The 15452-nt window shown below is 39.0% G+C and overlaps 3 protein-coding genes across 3 annotated transcripts in view; 1 reads left to right on the forward strand and 2 right to left on the reverse strand.

Annotated features, from left to right (window-relative positions):
- The window catches only part of tmtops2b (teleost multiple tissue opsin 2b), a 206600-nt gene that overhangs the window by 58799 nt on the left and 132349 nt on the right, over positions 1-15452 (reverse strand). The window lies entirely within an intron of this gene.
- On the reverse strand, positions 965-7332 carry LOC311021765 (uncharacterized protein). Its single transcript, XM_084022542.1, has 7 exons — positions 7215-7332; positions 3743-3837; positions 3357-3392; positions 3210-3233; positions 3060-3119; positions 2943-2972; positions 965-2078 (listed from the first exon to the last, which is right to left on the reverse strand). Exons 1-7 carry the CDS (start codon positions 7237-7239, stop codon positions 1992-1994), a joined length of 357 nt encoding a protein of 118 aa, XP_083878668.1. The 5' UTR covers positions 7240-7332; the 3' UTR covers positions 965-1991.
- lamp1b (lysosomal associated membrane protein 1b) lies at positions 9511-14938 on the forward strand. The gene is made up of 6 exons (XM_084023322.1): positions 9511-9873; positions 12110-12303; positions 12406-12534; positions 12641-12707; positions 13028-13195; positions 13293-14938. The coding sequence occupies exons 1-6, from the start codon at positions 9813-9815 to the stop codon at positions 13430-13432; spliced, it is 759 nt and encodes a 252-aa protein (XP_083879448.1). The 5' UTR covers positions 9511-9812; the 3' UTR covers positions 13433-14938.

The following is a 15452-nucleotide window of genomic DNA, read 5'->3' on the forward strand; positions in this document are numbered from 1 at the left end:
TTACTTGGCATGTATTTACACATTAAACCACACCGGTGTGATCATTTCAGAGGTGAAGCGTAATGATGTTCATCAGCTTCTGCTGCTGCTTTGTGTTTGTGCTAGTTGGTGCAAATGCTGGAACATTACATTTATTTTTCAACCTAGAAACTTAATTTAAACATCAAAACGTTCAGCTCAATCGGAACATGCGTGCTACTGTTTTTCCCATTCACATCTTTTCATACTTTCAGAAATATTCAATGTTTTCCTCCGAATCTCCCCCATTCAAATGATGCATTTTCAACTGTTTTCATTAAAACATTCATGTAGAAACATTCCACATTCAGGCTGTTATTCAACATTTAAATACCAGTTTCTAAGATATTACCTTTTCTTTAAATCATGCTTATGGACTAACCTTGTGAACATCCGACAATCTGATCTCCCCCACTTCTAAAATAAAAGGCCCCATCTCTCACTGTATGTTAAAGTTCCCATATTAAACTGTATTTCATTAATTCCACAAAATACAATACAACAACACTGTCTTCGATATGCATTGTCTCAAACCCATCCGTGGTCCTGAATTTCTGCTGTCTAAAAGTTGCTCAAATGAGATCTCCTGGGATTAGGCTGTTGGTGTGCCTGCACCTTTATATGCTAATGAGCTCCGTCTGTCATCGCCTACTCGGAGAGCTACTGAGACTATTATGCTACGCTGCATATGCCAATGTTTACGTGGATGTATCGCTATGGCTCGCCTATGTGGCTCCAGTGAACTTGCTGGGTCCGGTATGGTTAGGACAGATCCTTTTACGAGGGTCAGTGTCGAGGCAAAGCCGGCTTTGTACTGACCCTCGTTACTGAAGCAGATGTGAAGTGGTTAGCACACACATAGTAGCTAACAGACCGTAGATGTAAAAATTAAACACAAGAGACCAGACCCGGACCGTCGTGCACGGCGCTCTGTCGGACACACGCCCCTGGGTTCCCACCGGAGACAGCAGTGAAGACGCACCAGAGCACGTGAGACAGAGGGAGGATTGTCTCCAGCTTCACCCGCACCTGGATTTATTCATGGAGCACCAGCCGGATCACTCAGCGCCATGACTGGTAGGTCGGTCTGCACTCTCCGTCTCCGCTCTCTCCGGTTGGCGCTGTCTGTCCGCTCTCTCCGTCCGCGCTGTCGGCTCTCCGTTGCGAAACGCCCCCCTTTCGGATATCTCCTATCATCGTGCAGAGGATTTCGGCCTATGCAAATGACTCCTTTCGTTACGTAACGAAAAGAGCTGAATCTGAACAGCCTGTAGGAGCACCGTTTTACCGGAGGGTGGGCTGCAGAGACCATGCAGGAATTGCTTGTTTTCCTCATCCTGGGAGTTGACAGGCTCAGGGAGGACCAGTTTATAGGTGTAGAGACCAGAGAAAACCTGTTTTTAATAATATGGCCCCTTTAACAGGAAACAATAGGGATAGATCTTGTTTTTTAAAACATCCCCCAGAACTGCATCTTAACAGGGTATAATCCTACAGGGTTAGTTGACATTTTCAAGGATAATCATACAAATAAAACACATTCCCACTCTTCCAACTATTCCCACTTCTCCATCAATGCCGTATAGCTTCAGCTTTTCAACAAACCTTAAACTATTCAAACATGTGTATGCAATATTGTAATAATGGCATTCCAATGGCATTCATACTAATTAAACCCATTCCTTTCAACTGTTTCTACTACATTTTTTTTCTACTACATACGTCAACATTTCAGCCTCCAGCATTCACACGGTAATATCTTCAGAAATGACTTGTCTAGTTACTAAATGTCAGCATGCTAGCACGCTACAATAACGCAAAGAACATAATAGATGCATGCAGTGTTAGCATTAGCAGTTAAGCAACCAAATAGTTGTGGAAAAGAGTTAATCAAGATAAAAACATATCATTACAATATTTGGCTAATTGTTCCAGATGGAATTTGAAATGCTGTCTCTTGACCATGCAGGACTTCACTGCGGAGACACAGGAGGTGGGTCTGGGTCATTGGGGATCAATGAATTGGAGAGGTCTTTATCCTTCTCCTCAGGTGGGCTCGACTGCAGAGGGGAGAGACACATTATTATATCTGTTTTCATGGAGGAAACTGTAAAAAACAGCTGTGATAAATTAACTGATAATAAGGTCAGTGTTGGTGTCCTTCTTCTCAAAACACTGCAGATGACTTCATACCAGATATGTCTATTCTACTGTTCCACTTCCACAATTCCACAAGGTTTAGGAGTGTGTTCATGGGAGTTTTTGACCATTCTTCCAGAAGCGTATTTCTGAGGTCACACACTGATGTTGGACGGGAAGGCCTGGCTCTCAGTCTCCACTCTAATTCATCCCAAAGGTGTTCTATCGGGTTGAGTTCAGTACTCTGTGCCAACCAATCAAGTTCATCCACACCAAACTCTCTCATCCATGTCTTCATGGACCTTGCTCTGTGCACTGGTGCACAGTCATGTTGGAACAGGAAGGGGCCATCCCCAAACTGTTCCACAAAGTTGGGAGCCTGGAATTGTCCAACATCTCTTGGTATGCTGAAGCATTCAGAGTTCCTTTCACTGGAACTAAGGGGCCAAGCCCCTGAAAAACGACCCCACACCATAATCCCCCCTCCACCAAACTTTACACGTGGCACAATGCAGTCAGACAAGTACGCCTGCCTAGGTGCTTGCTTTTATACACCTGTGGCCATGATAGTGATTGGAACAGCTGATTTCAATTATTTGGATGGATGCGTGAATACTTATGGCAATACAGTGTATGTGATTATGTAAAGCTTTTGCTTAAAATAAAAGTGAAAATGTACAAAACGTTTGCAACAAACTGACAGTCCATGTCATCCCACAATTGTAGGTAGTTCATTTTGTAACCTTTTTATGATTTGAAGAATGTGAGTGAGAAATGTCCCTTACCGCAGATTTCTTTTTCTTGTTAGCTTTTCTCTAGAAGAGATCAAATGCAACATGATGATTAACACTTTTCGACGCCAGAACGGGCGAGAATGTGACCTTCAAGTCTTAGTTACTTACTTTTTCTTTAGCTGGTTCAAGCACCTCGTAAGGATCAGCATCCTTTAGTCTATCAAGCTCCTGGAGAGGAAGTACAACATTTTAGAGAAATACTTTACAGAAGAGTTAAACATCATCTGGTCATCAAGTGAAGTGAGAGTTTCTCCTTACCTGGTAGATGCCCTCGCTATTTCCCTGTTTAGTCCGTGAAAACACAAAAAATAATGAAATTTACACATTCAGGCAGGTACACATGCACTCACATATATAGACACAGTTTATATGAACAGCAGAGGAATAAAAAAGAAAGAGACTTACATCCACTTGAGCAGCCAGAGATTGGATGGGGTAATACTACACATCGAGTAAAGAAAATATCACATTTTATAAATGAACACATTTATTTAAATCATTGATTTATCATGATAAAGTGCAAATTACAAGACTCAATTTAATTTCTGTTTAAATTATTATAAATCAAATAAACTGGGGTTTTGGACTGTTGGTCGGACAAAACTATTATTTTTTAGCTCATAGTGCATGACAATCAAATAATACAAACAAATAATAGTCAGATTGATTGATAAAGAAAATATTTTTTTCACATATGTTTACATTTAAGAAACCAGAGGTTTTCACTATAGATATCTACTTGTTAATTTACTTAACACTGACGCCCGTAGATTTCCTGTGGTATAAATCACCTTTTCTTTGAAGAAAAGTGCCGTGGCAACGATGCAGTAAATAATCAGGACCGAGTCCAGGAAGTAGCAGATGACTGGCTCACCGAACAAACTCACTGTAGGACAAATACAGGAGAGAAATTGTATGAATATTATACTTGAGTACTTTTTGGGGGTTTCTTTTCTTTTCAGATCCTTGTCTTTAAAAGAAGATGTAAGATGAGACTATCCTCAGCAGGGAAATAAAATAAATAGAAAAAAATTAATAAAAATTACATTAATGGCATTGTGACAAAAGCTTTAAACGACATTTTAACAGTGATTTATTAGATTTATGTAGAAATAACTCCACTATACATATTTCACATCTAAAATGTGAGTACAGAAGACATTTGACAAGATAAAAAGTATTGAGTATAAATAAAATACAACAAAAGAAACAAATATATATTTGGCATTTTATATAATGCAAATATACAAATATCACTGCTGTCACGTAAAAATCATGAATCTTGATGGATCTCTATGGACAAAAATATTTTATGAATTAACTGGCTGTATCTAAAATGTTTTTACATGTAGGTTCTACTAGAATTTAGTATTTTAATACTAGTGTTTAGGTTAAAGATTGTAGGGTTTTTTATGTGTTACTGGTGTGCAAAAGGATTTAAACCCAGTACATTTTATGAAGTATTTTAATTTTTATATTTTGTATTTGTGTGATGTTAAATTACTATAAGTAAAAAGGTTAAAGTGCTTCTACAGTCGGAACAAACATTAAAAGTAGGACATTAGGCGTCTGCGTGTGTGTGTGTGTGTGTGTGAGAGAGAGAGAGAGAGAGAGAGAGAGAGAGAGAGAGAGAGAGAGAGAGAGTGAGAGAGAGCTTTTACATGACATACAGGATATCCATTCTGCAACATGGGATGGAAAATAGCAACATATGTGAAGCCCATGAGAGAATTGAGTAAGACCTCCCCCCCTGAAACAGGAACAGTGCAGTTCGGTAGATGAAATGTCTTCCTGTCAGTTCGATGGGCTGCTCTGAGGTTTTGGTGAGGCTTGTTTATCTCCCTCTGCGGTTGGAACTGAAGACGTGTTGTCACATCACCAGCGGTGGCGATTCATTTTTCAGACAAAAAATGCCACTCCTCACCTAGTGTTGATCATCTAAAGTTGCTTCAGGATGTAACATTTTTTCTATCTCAGACTATTTTGAGATTTGAAAACGATTTGAAATTGCATAATAACTGTTACAGAGTGTGTTGAGAAGAGCAATCTGACTGTTCCAAAACTTACCGTTCTAGAAGTTCTCAAAATGTCACCTTCTTGAGCTCACAAAAAAGTGTAAAAAACAAAACGGTAATCTTCAAATGCAATTAATAATACTCTTACCGGAATATTTAAACATTTTGCAAAATACACTCGCATGCTTGATTCAACTTTTAATGTATATACTAAAAGTGTAGCTTTTTCCAGGAATTGGTTAGCTTAGCTTAGCATAAACATTGGAAACAGGGGGAAACATGGCTCTGTCCAATGCTAACAAAACCCGCCTCACTTATTCACACGCAGATTTTTTCTTTTAGCCAAGCTATCGTTTTTTTTGTAGGTAAATTAAGCTAACCTGCTGCTGGTTGTAGCTTTACCTTCAGCGGACAAACAAAGTTGTTTGACATTTTATACTCAAGTCTTCACTTTTTTTTATGGCTGCACCATTTCGTAAAATGAAAATAATCTAGATTTCTTGTGTGTTATAGACTATTGTACACATTTCCTCAAAATGTGGAGAAACTTTATCTCCAGTTGAATTTCAAATAACGTTTTAGATGAGTATATTTGATACAACTCTCATGTTTGTCTGCTACATATGAGCAACCAGTAAGGTTAGCATAAAGACAGCAAACACACCAACTAGGGTACAACAGCTAGCCTACAAACACCTCAGTTCTAATTAAACCAATGAAATATAATGTGTTAATGTTAGTGAGGTGCTAGTTCAGATGTTGTTACCTTTGGACAGAGCCAGGCTCTCGTCATTTTCCTCTGTTTTCAGTCCTCATGCTAAGCTAGCCAGTTCCCAGCAGCACCTTCATATTTTAATTTACAGATATGAGAGTGGTTTCAATCTTCTCATCTTACTCGTTAACAATTAATGTACCATCTAAACTCATTCAAACACTTTTAAGACCCACACAATTAAGCTATACTGGAGATCCTAAAGTTAAAGCCTTCATTTTGAGGAAATTTGCTTAATAAGATGCACAACACATCTAAAACCATTTGCTGATAAGTGGTGTAGTCTAGGGTCTGAATATTTCTCTCAGTGTAAAACATCTTTAATGAAAAGCTAAAACAAGCTGATACACAATCAATATGTTTTATACAGCCAGACAGTGTGGAATAAGAAATGGGATGGACATAAAGATGTTTACGAGATTCAGGGTGTCATTTCCTGTAAATACGTGCTGTATTTAGTCACTCTCAATGATAAAGCTAACACTTTATGTATTTCCTAATCATTATTGGTGCCAACTCAGCAAGGTAAGTCGATATAATCAAGATATCATCAGCAAGTTCAATACACCATTCAAAAGGTCACAAAGTTACAAGTGCAGCCAAATAAATACCTATATTAATATCTCCATGGCAGCACTCCTCTTTTTTTATCTTTACAAGTCTTCGGAGAGCAGCAGAACAGCAGAAATTCACCTTTAGTACTCTCTCAGTATTCTCTCTCTCAGTATCTCAGTCTCTCACTCTCAGTATTTGTCTGGAGGGAGATTATTGATTTATGCATGCTGTCTTGTTATCCCTTCATCATGATTAGTCCGACAGGACAGGACTTGAAAGTGTTTTTTTTATCATTTTGAAAATTGAAGTAAAAACCCAAAGGAAAGAAAGGCATCACATATTTTTTTTTTTACGTTGATACTGCTGGATTATAGTCACACACGTATAGATTTATTTATACCACCATGCACATATGAGTTTGTGAAACTGTGTAATAAGAATAAAATAACTAAAGTCTGTCTGCAGTGTCTAAAAATCTAACTGCAATGAACATAATATTTGTTTTCTGTATCAAATTTAAACACTTAATCAATGGACAGAAAGAGATTGTGTATGATTTCATTTTTGTTTTCACTTTTCCTTATATAGACACTATTCTCATATAAATGAGTGGAGAAAATATATCCTCTAATCTCCTCTGTTACTCTCTACAATACAGACATATCTATTTCTCCTTGCCATTTTAAAGTGAGTGAACAAAGGATTTAAACACATTTACGGGGTTGAGTGCATCCTGTTCTATCCATTTAAACCGGGCAGAGGTGGCCTAGAAGTTACGCATTAGATTTTAAATTAATTCAGCATCAACCTCTTAACACCGACTGTCTGTTTCCCATCACCAGCCTGGTGATACTGGTCTAGTTTCTTCACAAACATTTCAGCCAAAACTCAACTGTAAAATGTTATATTTCTGTCACTTACCTGAGCCGAAAAGAGGCCCCTCCATGACTCTCAAACAAGCTGTCTGTCTTCCTATCCTGTTCGCTTCTGGTTGCCCCGCTTTTATTTCTCTGCGATCAGAGGAAGTGGCTGAACTGACTACCTGCCAGTGGTGTGAGAAGTCGGCCGTGTGAACTTCAAAGCCCCCCTACAACCTTCAACACCCACGTTAAGTCTGACTGACTGAATCGGGTTCAACTGACAAAATCTGTTCATTCAGGTTAACCTGAACTTCACTGGTGAGCTCCTCTGATAGCACTCGAGGTTATAACAAGTTTATACAGCACCAGGTCACATTTTCTTAGATTGTTTGTAAGAAATTGGTCAGTAATTCATATTTTGGTTCTCAAAATTCACCAAATTGGTGCATTAAAATGAAATCTATTCCAAATTTTCTCCCGGGGGGGCATGTCCCTGGACCCCCCTAGAGGATCGCGAGCCCCCCCGCCATAGTCTCCAAAAATCATATGGGAAACACTGTGTGTGTGCATATATATATATATATATATATATATATATGATACAATGTTAGTGTTTTCATCAACTTCTTTTACATTTGTAGCATTTCAGGAATTCCTTTTGTGTCCGTGTTAATTGTCAAACAAATGTTCTAACTACTAAGACATGTTTGCTAACATACTGTTCACTATGCCAGATTACACCTATGTTACACTGTTTCATCAAGCTTTTGTTGACTGATGAGTCAGCATCTCTTTATAGGAGTCATAACTGTTGACAAATACAACAATGTAGTGTGTTTTTTATAAACTTAGAAAGTATGAGGGGTTAAAAGAAGTCGGATCCAAATGGTTTGTACCGGTATGCCAAATTAGGTGTAGCCTACTAGCTTATATACTAGACAATAATGTTGTGTTGAGAAATAGTTCCTTCATAACCCTGGACTTTTACAGATACAATTAATCTTTTACAAGCTAAAAATGCTGCATATATCACTGGCTTGTATCTACAAAAATGTGACAAGCAGACTAAACCACATTTAATTAGAAGATAGTAAATCATATTTTAAAGTTCAAAGTGTGCCTCAATACATATGAAGATCCATCAGCAGACTGCAGAAAGATTGATTTGTTTTACATTTGCAGCCGCTTGCAGTCTGTTAAAGAAACCATGTGTTCAACAGGTCAAATGATAGGATGACTGTATAAAGGAAGAGGTTACAGACATGAGACCTATTGCATCTTTCCAAAGAGTCGTGTTGGTCTCGAGTTGCATAATCACACCGATCTGTGACACCCACAGACTATTGAACCAGCAGGCAGATCGGTGAAGTCAGGTTAAGTTGCATAGAGAGGAGACTTCATTTTGACACTTACATGTAAAATGTTCAGACTGCATGGTCCTTTAATTAAAAAAACCCACATTCAAGCCTCTGGACCCTGTAAGTAAGTTACCAGTTGCCAAGTTGATACCATTGTCCTGTGAAGGACGCAATACAGGCAACAAAACAACAGCTAGAAACAATGATGTTTAGACATAAGACATTTAAATGTAATGATATGGTACAAATATTTGTATGTAAAATGCTGAATAGATTTCAAATAAATGTAGTTGATTAAAAAGTATATTTTTCTCTGTAATGTAAGGCTTTAAATACGGATGGTTAAAGTGAACATACTTGAGTTAAGTAGGTTACAAGTAACCCAACATTGTACTAAAAGTACTAAAATTAATATAATTGAACATTTGTTTGACGTGCCAGAGGTGGGACTTAATTTTATTTTAAAAATATCTCCTTTCTACCCCTAACAAATAGGATGGTTACTTTAGTTTTAATGCATTTTTATGAATTCTTATTAATAAGGCACGATATACAGTTGCAAAAAAAGAGAGAAAAAAAAAAACAGCCAGTAGAAATGTCCTTCAAAGTGAAACTTTATTGTTTGATTACATTTCAGAACCTGTACATTTTCTAGGGTAAATAAGTTAAATCAGTCTTTTTGAACGCTAGTATCTGTACTTCTACGTGTATACAATGTACTTTTGACACCGCCAGTAGTAGTTGTAAACACAACTGTGTGTTCTGTCTATATTTTAATGGGGTTTAATATTTAAAGCATAACTACTCAAACGCAAAGTTGCTCAACATTTAGTTTAAGCCCGTGCGTGTCTAAATCCCGTCGTGTGTAGAGTTTAAACGCGATCTATGCCGTTATTTATCTTAAATGAATAATCAAACAGCAGGGTGTGTGGCCGGGCGGATATGCAGCACGTGACTTTCTGGCTGTTTCTTAAAGCCCCGGTCACATGATCCTGATGTCAGTCTCTGCTGCTATAGCTGCTGGTGGTAAAGTGTGTAACGGCGAGCTGAATTAACCGTTAGCTTATTCAAATAGAAAAAAAGTTTAAACTTGTAACCAGAAACTTGAGACGGATTAGGCGCTTTATCACTCAACAAATCCGAGGCGCGTGACTTTTCAAGTCTCCCCTTTGCTGCTGTTACGTTAGCTGTTAGCCTGACTAGCATAACAGCTGCTAAGCTAGCTAACTAGCCGCGCTCAGTCTGTTGTGCCGCTGCCGTGATTTCGCCCTAACAAGCAGTCGGAGAGGAGCCGGAGAAACATGACGCAGATCGGCGGTGTCCAGTCACGGTGCCTGGGAGTAACGTTACCCTTGATTTTAGGTGAGTGTTGCTTCGGTTTAGCAAACGTTAGCTATTATCCGGCAAAAACAATAACGTTATTCGAAGGTCTCAAATAGCCTGTCCCCAACTAACGCTTGGACGAGCTAGTGAAGGATAAGCAACATTTGATGTGCGTTTCCTAAATAGTTAAGCTAATGACTGAGCCCTACACAGTTTTATTCAACGTGGGTTTTGTGGCAGCATATGTGTTTTACTTGTTAATACTTGGTTTGGGCTCGTTTTGCCGTGGTAATGCTGCGTTCAAGTCCCCCCTCTGCGCAAGTTAGCGTCATTGTGAGAGACCAGGGGGGAATAACGAAGTGGCGAAATCAGACGACGTTTGAGTCAGGTCCTTTGGTCATTTCAAATGGATGTGTGCTATTGATATCGTTTGTAGTAGAAGTTAGTATAAATAATACATGCATAAAACTCACATTTTATATATAGATAACTGGTTGAGGTAATTGTACTTTGTTTTCAGCGGCATAAACGCGCCACACTTTGAATAGTGACTTGATTTGTGGGTGATATGTTTTGGGTTTTTTTTACATAGAAAATTACCTCGTCAAGTATTAGTTAAGAATTATAAGTAGATAATGGTCTATGATAATGCTTATTTGAAAAGTTTAACTGCGCTACACAGAAAAAATGTCTTCTATTTCACTGAAAAGTCCATTCACAGAATACGTGAGCAGGAGGTTTCACACCATAATTGACTTACCGGTAGTTGCGATGTGGAAATCCGTGCTTGCTTGTACGTGCAAGTCTGAAACTTTGACACGAGGCGAGCGCAGAGAAACCTTACTTTGGCCTGGTCTAGTATCAAACTCTGTACATACCTTGTTCTGCGCAATTAAACTCAAGCACCCAGGTGACGTAATATCAAGGAAAACCTTTTTTTATTAGTTGATTGACAGAAAATTATCTGCACAACATTTTGCCAAATCCACTGGTCCTTGCTTGTCAAAGGCTGCTTTTCTAAGCCCTTAAGCTTTGGGTTTTCCGATTTTAAAAAAGCAATTTAAAGCAATAATCTCAAGTTGGGCTATTTAGAGATGTTAAACCATTTTGACTTTTTATCAAATTAAGAATCAATTTTGAAAATAATCGGCTCATTAATCTCATGAAAATAAATGTTGGCCGCAGCACTATACTGTCTGAGAGCTGTAGTTTCTATGAATATAACTGTCTGCCAGTAAAAATAAACATGCACCCGAGTATTCTACATTAGAGGCAAAGCCGCTATAAATTGTGGTCCATACCCCATAGGTAGGTCATTTAAGGGTCACTGTTTACATTTTTCTACTGTTGCCTGAGTGTGTTTTTGATAAGGAAACAGTATCATCAAAATGCTTGTAGCTTCCCTGACAGGATGAAGCAGTAAAGTAATTAAAGGAAAAAAACATCAGTCACATGATTCTTGATCAAAATCAAGCTCGGCCACAGTGTTTTTAGATGTCACTGCAAGCTGCAAAGCTCTGGGATCAGATATAACCGGAATACTTGTTTCACCACTGATTTAAAATAGTTATGTCCAAACATAACATAACTAAATTAAAAAAAATAAATAATAATAATAATAAAATCCATTTACCTGACACTAATCCAGGTGGCTTTAATTTAATTAATTATATCATTAGAGGGCAGACCAGGCATCAGCTTTTGGTTGCCAATACGAGAACTATGGTTGTTTGTTCATCTGTTCTCTCCCTTACAAATTTTGGTTTTCTGGATGTTTGTGCTGATTCTCACCACAGTTCTATTAGCCATTGACAAACAGCAATGGCAACATCGTCCATCTACTTTCAGAGATGAGCGCTTATCTGTCTCTATTCTGCTTAGACGCCTGAATTTTACTGTCCACACTTTTTATTCTGTTAAAAAGTAGTTGCCACTGATGGCAACCAAAAGCCAAGTATTGTTTATCATTTTGTAGAAATGGCTAATGTCAGTAGCTACCTGGCAGCAATTACTGTTGAGCCCTGCATTTTTAATTCTTGTTATATGCTTCTGGGAAGCACTTAAACGGTTTACTTCATTGGCCGATTAAATGGCTTAACTGCCCCGACTGCTTTTCCATCTTACTTTCATACGTTGTCCAATATGCTTGTAAAACAAGTATTGAATTGCATTCAAGGTGATATAAAAATATCTAGAAATATCAATTTGTGAACCCTGAAGAAACTCTTATTTTTTGGTCACCTTGTATCTCTGTAATATAATGTACTTTTTGCAGTTGCTGTCCTGCACCATGGTTTAGCTACTGTTGCCCCGCCCACAACTGCCCAAACCACTGCCGCACCGCACAAAGACCCTGGCAGACCTGAGAAAGGAAACTATCTGGTCACCAGCAGCAACGGTACTGCCTGTTTATTGGCATCCATGGGTCTTCAGCTCAACATCACCTTCAACTCTCTCTCCCAGAATAAGGTGCCTAAATTTAAACCCTCCAACGGTTGTCTGAATTCTGTTGGTGCTAAAAATATGGACGCAGGTTTGAAATGCTAAATGTTAACTACTATTTATTTACAGACTGTGCAAGATGTTGTGAACCTTCTGCCCAACATGACAAAGCGCACTGGATCATGTGACTCAGACAGGGCCTCCCTGCAGCTCTCAACAGATGCAGAGAAGACCAACCTCACCTTCATCTTTGCTCTGGTTCGTTACTGTGCTCAGTGTAGTTCATAAAAAAACCACTAGATGGAAGCTGGCGCCTGAGGGAAGCTTTGCTGCCATGTTGCTGACTTTTTCTGCTTCCCTCCAGAATACTACGTCCAATAAGTACCACCTGAGTGAAGTGTCTCTGTCAGCAGTCTGGCCAGATATGAAAGGTGAGTGGAGTTTATCTCCCGGTAGCCATTCTAACTACCAATTATCAGGTTAATAACCACGTGTCAAACTAATCCTGTGATTTATCTCGGTTTTTGCAGCGTAATCCAGGTTTTTGTTGTTTGTGACACAACTGTGACTTACTTACTTATACTTTAGTAGAAAAAAATAATAATCTAACAATATCTACTCTACCTTGTGTACTTCTATGACTGACAGTGATTTGGTGTCACACTTTTCCTTTTGTATCCCGTCTTATGTTCCTTTTTTATTGCACACTTCCTCCGCCTGTAATAACTCCCTGCTCTGTCCTCTGCTCTAGGGTCCTTCTCAGCTGATAACCGCAGTCTGGACTACCTGCGTGGTACCCTGGGGTACTCATACAAGTGCCACGAGGAACAAACTCTGAGTGTGGCCCAGGATTTGTCCATCAACACCTTCCAGGTGCAGGTACAGCCCTTTGGCCTCACCGGAGATCAGTTTGGAGCAGGTAACACTTCAGCCTAGTAGAATGTGATTTTTGTGGGAAAAAATGTATTTGCTCTCTTGCTCTAAATGTGTCCTTTCTCGTGTTTGTGCTCTCTCAGCTGAGGAATGCCAGCTGGATGAAGATGACATGTTGATCCCCATCATAGTGGGAGCAGCTTTAGCCGGTCTAGTCCTCATCGTGCTCTTGGCCTACCTCATCGGCAGGAAGAGGAGCCATGCCGGTTACCAGACCATCTGAGGTCACTCATGGCTCTCATGTTCCCAGAGGCCAGAATGTGCTATTCCACCCTCTAAGTTAACCACTGTTTTATGAGACTTAACACTCCCCCCTGTCCCCCCTCTTCCCCTCCATCCTGCATCCTCCCTGCCTCTATGTGTGCCCTTAGCCTTCATCAGTAACACTTGTCATTATCACTTTGTGGAGGTTGATGTGCTCTTTCTGAACTGACCCGCTCATGCATAAAAAAGGGGCTTTGTTTGGAGTTTGTAATGAAATGAGGAGGAAAACCTACTGGTACTATGTAGATCAGGGGGTGGATGTTGATCAAAGGGTCCATGAGAGTTCTCAAATTCTCAATATACTATTTATGATTTCTGTGAAAGGAATTTTGAGGGATTGTGGGATTTGAGGGAATTGCTGTACTGTAGCTTTTCTTATTGTTTATCTGCTTTAGGGAGACCGTTTTTTGTGGTCTTGCCCTAAATAAGGTTTGTTATTACAAAGGGAGTATTTCTGGCTGTTTAACTTAATCCACTTACAATTTTTAAAGCCCAAGTATTCAGATTTTATGTAACATACTAAAAACACAGTAACCTAATCCTGAAACGGCTATGTGAATAGTCTCCTTAGTGGTTTAGATGCATTAACGAATTTATTTTGTTCATTGGGATTAATGGTGATATATTTCCTACTCTTTCCCTCTTAAGGTACTCAAAACATTTTGTATGGAGACTGAAAGGCATTTTTCAGCTTTGTATAAAAATTGTGTTTGGGCCTTTTTCACTTAATTTAAAGGAATCGTGTAACATTTTGGGAAATAGGCTCATTCGCTTTGGATTGAGAGACTCTAGACGGAGTGGTATCAATATATTTGGCAGGAATGTGAATTTCCCAAAGTGTCAAGCTATTTGTTTAAGTGATAGGAGCTGCTCTTTTGGAGTCTGCTGTTACAATGTACACACATCGCAACCATAGTTGCAATCAAACAACCTAAAAAAACACACACAACCGTTTGTTTAGGTGGATGAAAAAGCTCAGGTCATCACTGTAAAAGTGTTAAAGTTCAATGGGTGGTTTTGTTTTTTTTCTTTTCCCCTGGATATGGGCCCACTTGTGATTATTTTATTTTATTTTTCTTGCCGAAGGAAAAAGAAGTTGCACTAAAGTTCTGACAAATGGCCCCATGTTTTGATTTAAGAGGCCAAAATAATCCGGTCAGTGTTCATCAGTGCCTTCCCAGCTGTAACATAGATGGGATTCAAGTAAAGCCAATACCACAGAGGTACTCACTCACCGATGCCGTGTGCTGCCATGCCTGGCACACTCTCACATAGCCTTCACGTACTGTAACTACCATTCGTATGCATTGTTTGATGTTGTAGGAGAAGGTACAGATCTTTGTTTTATATATATTTTGCCCCCCCTCCTTGATCTAAACATCCACGTTAGTGATTTAATAAGGTTTTAATGGATTTGTTTGAAATGTTTTCTAAAGGAGAGGTCAATAAAAGTGAATGAACAAGACTTGACTTTTTGTTTTGCCTTCATACAGTTAGTCAGCTGTTGAACCCGTTCCTGGTTTGTTTGGGCTCCTTTTGAAGTGCAGGTGCAGTATTTGAGAATAATTGCGATATTGAATCTTGAAAATGCATTATTGTATCAGACTTAATTTCAAAACGATTGTTTGAAGAATGTTCACTTTAAAAATCGTAGTAGATAATTGTAATTAGAAGCCAGCAGGACTCTGAACTGTTTCATTCCTGTATAGTTTTATCACATGTGGGCTGATCAATTGGTCTGCAAACACAGGGTGGGAGAAAGTTGTCTTGAGTGTTTGACAAACATGGTGTTAAGACTGTTGGAACAACAGTCCTCAGGCACCTGGGGGCTTTTACAAGGAGCACATCCACTAACATCAGAATAAAGCCAGTAAAATGGTGTTTTTACATCAGACCACTATTGTTAGCGGTGACCAATCTGAGTCCCCCCTACTGGAGTCAGAAGGTGATAGGTTGTTGGCGAGTTAGTACCAGATCTG

The sequence above is a fragment of the Eutrigla gurnardus genome (genome assembly GCF_963514095.1).
Source record: "Eutrigla gurnardus genome assembly, chromosome: 12".
Lineage (NCBI taxonomy): Eukaryota > Metazoa > Chordata > Actinopteri > Perciformes > Triglidae > Eutrigla > Eutrigla gurnardus.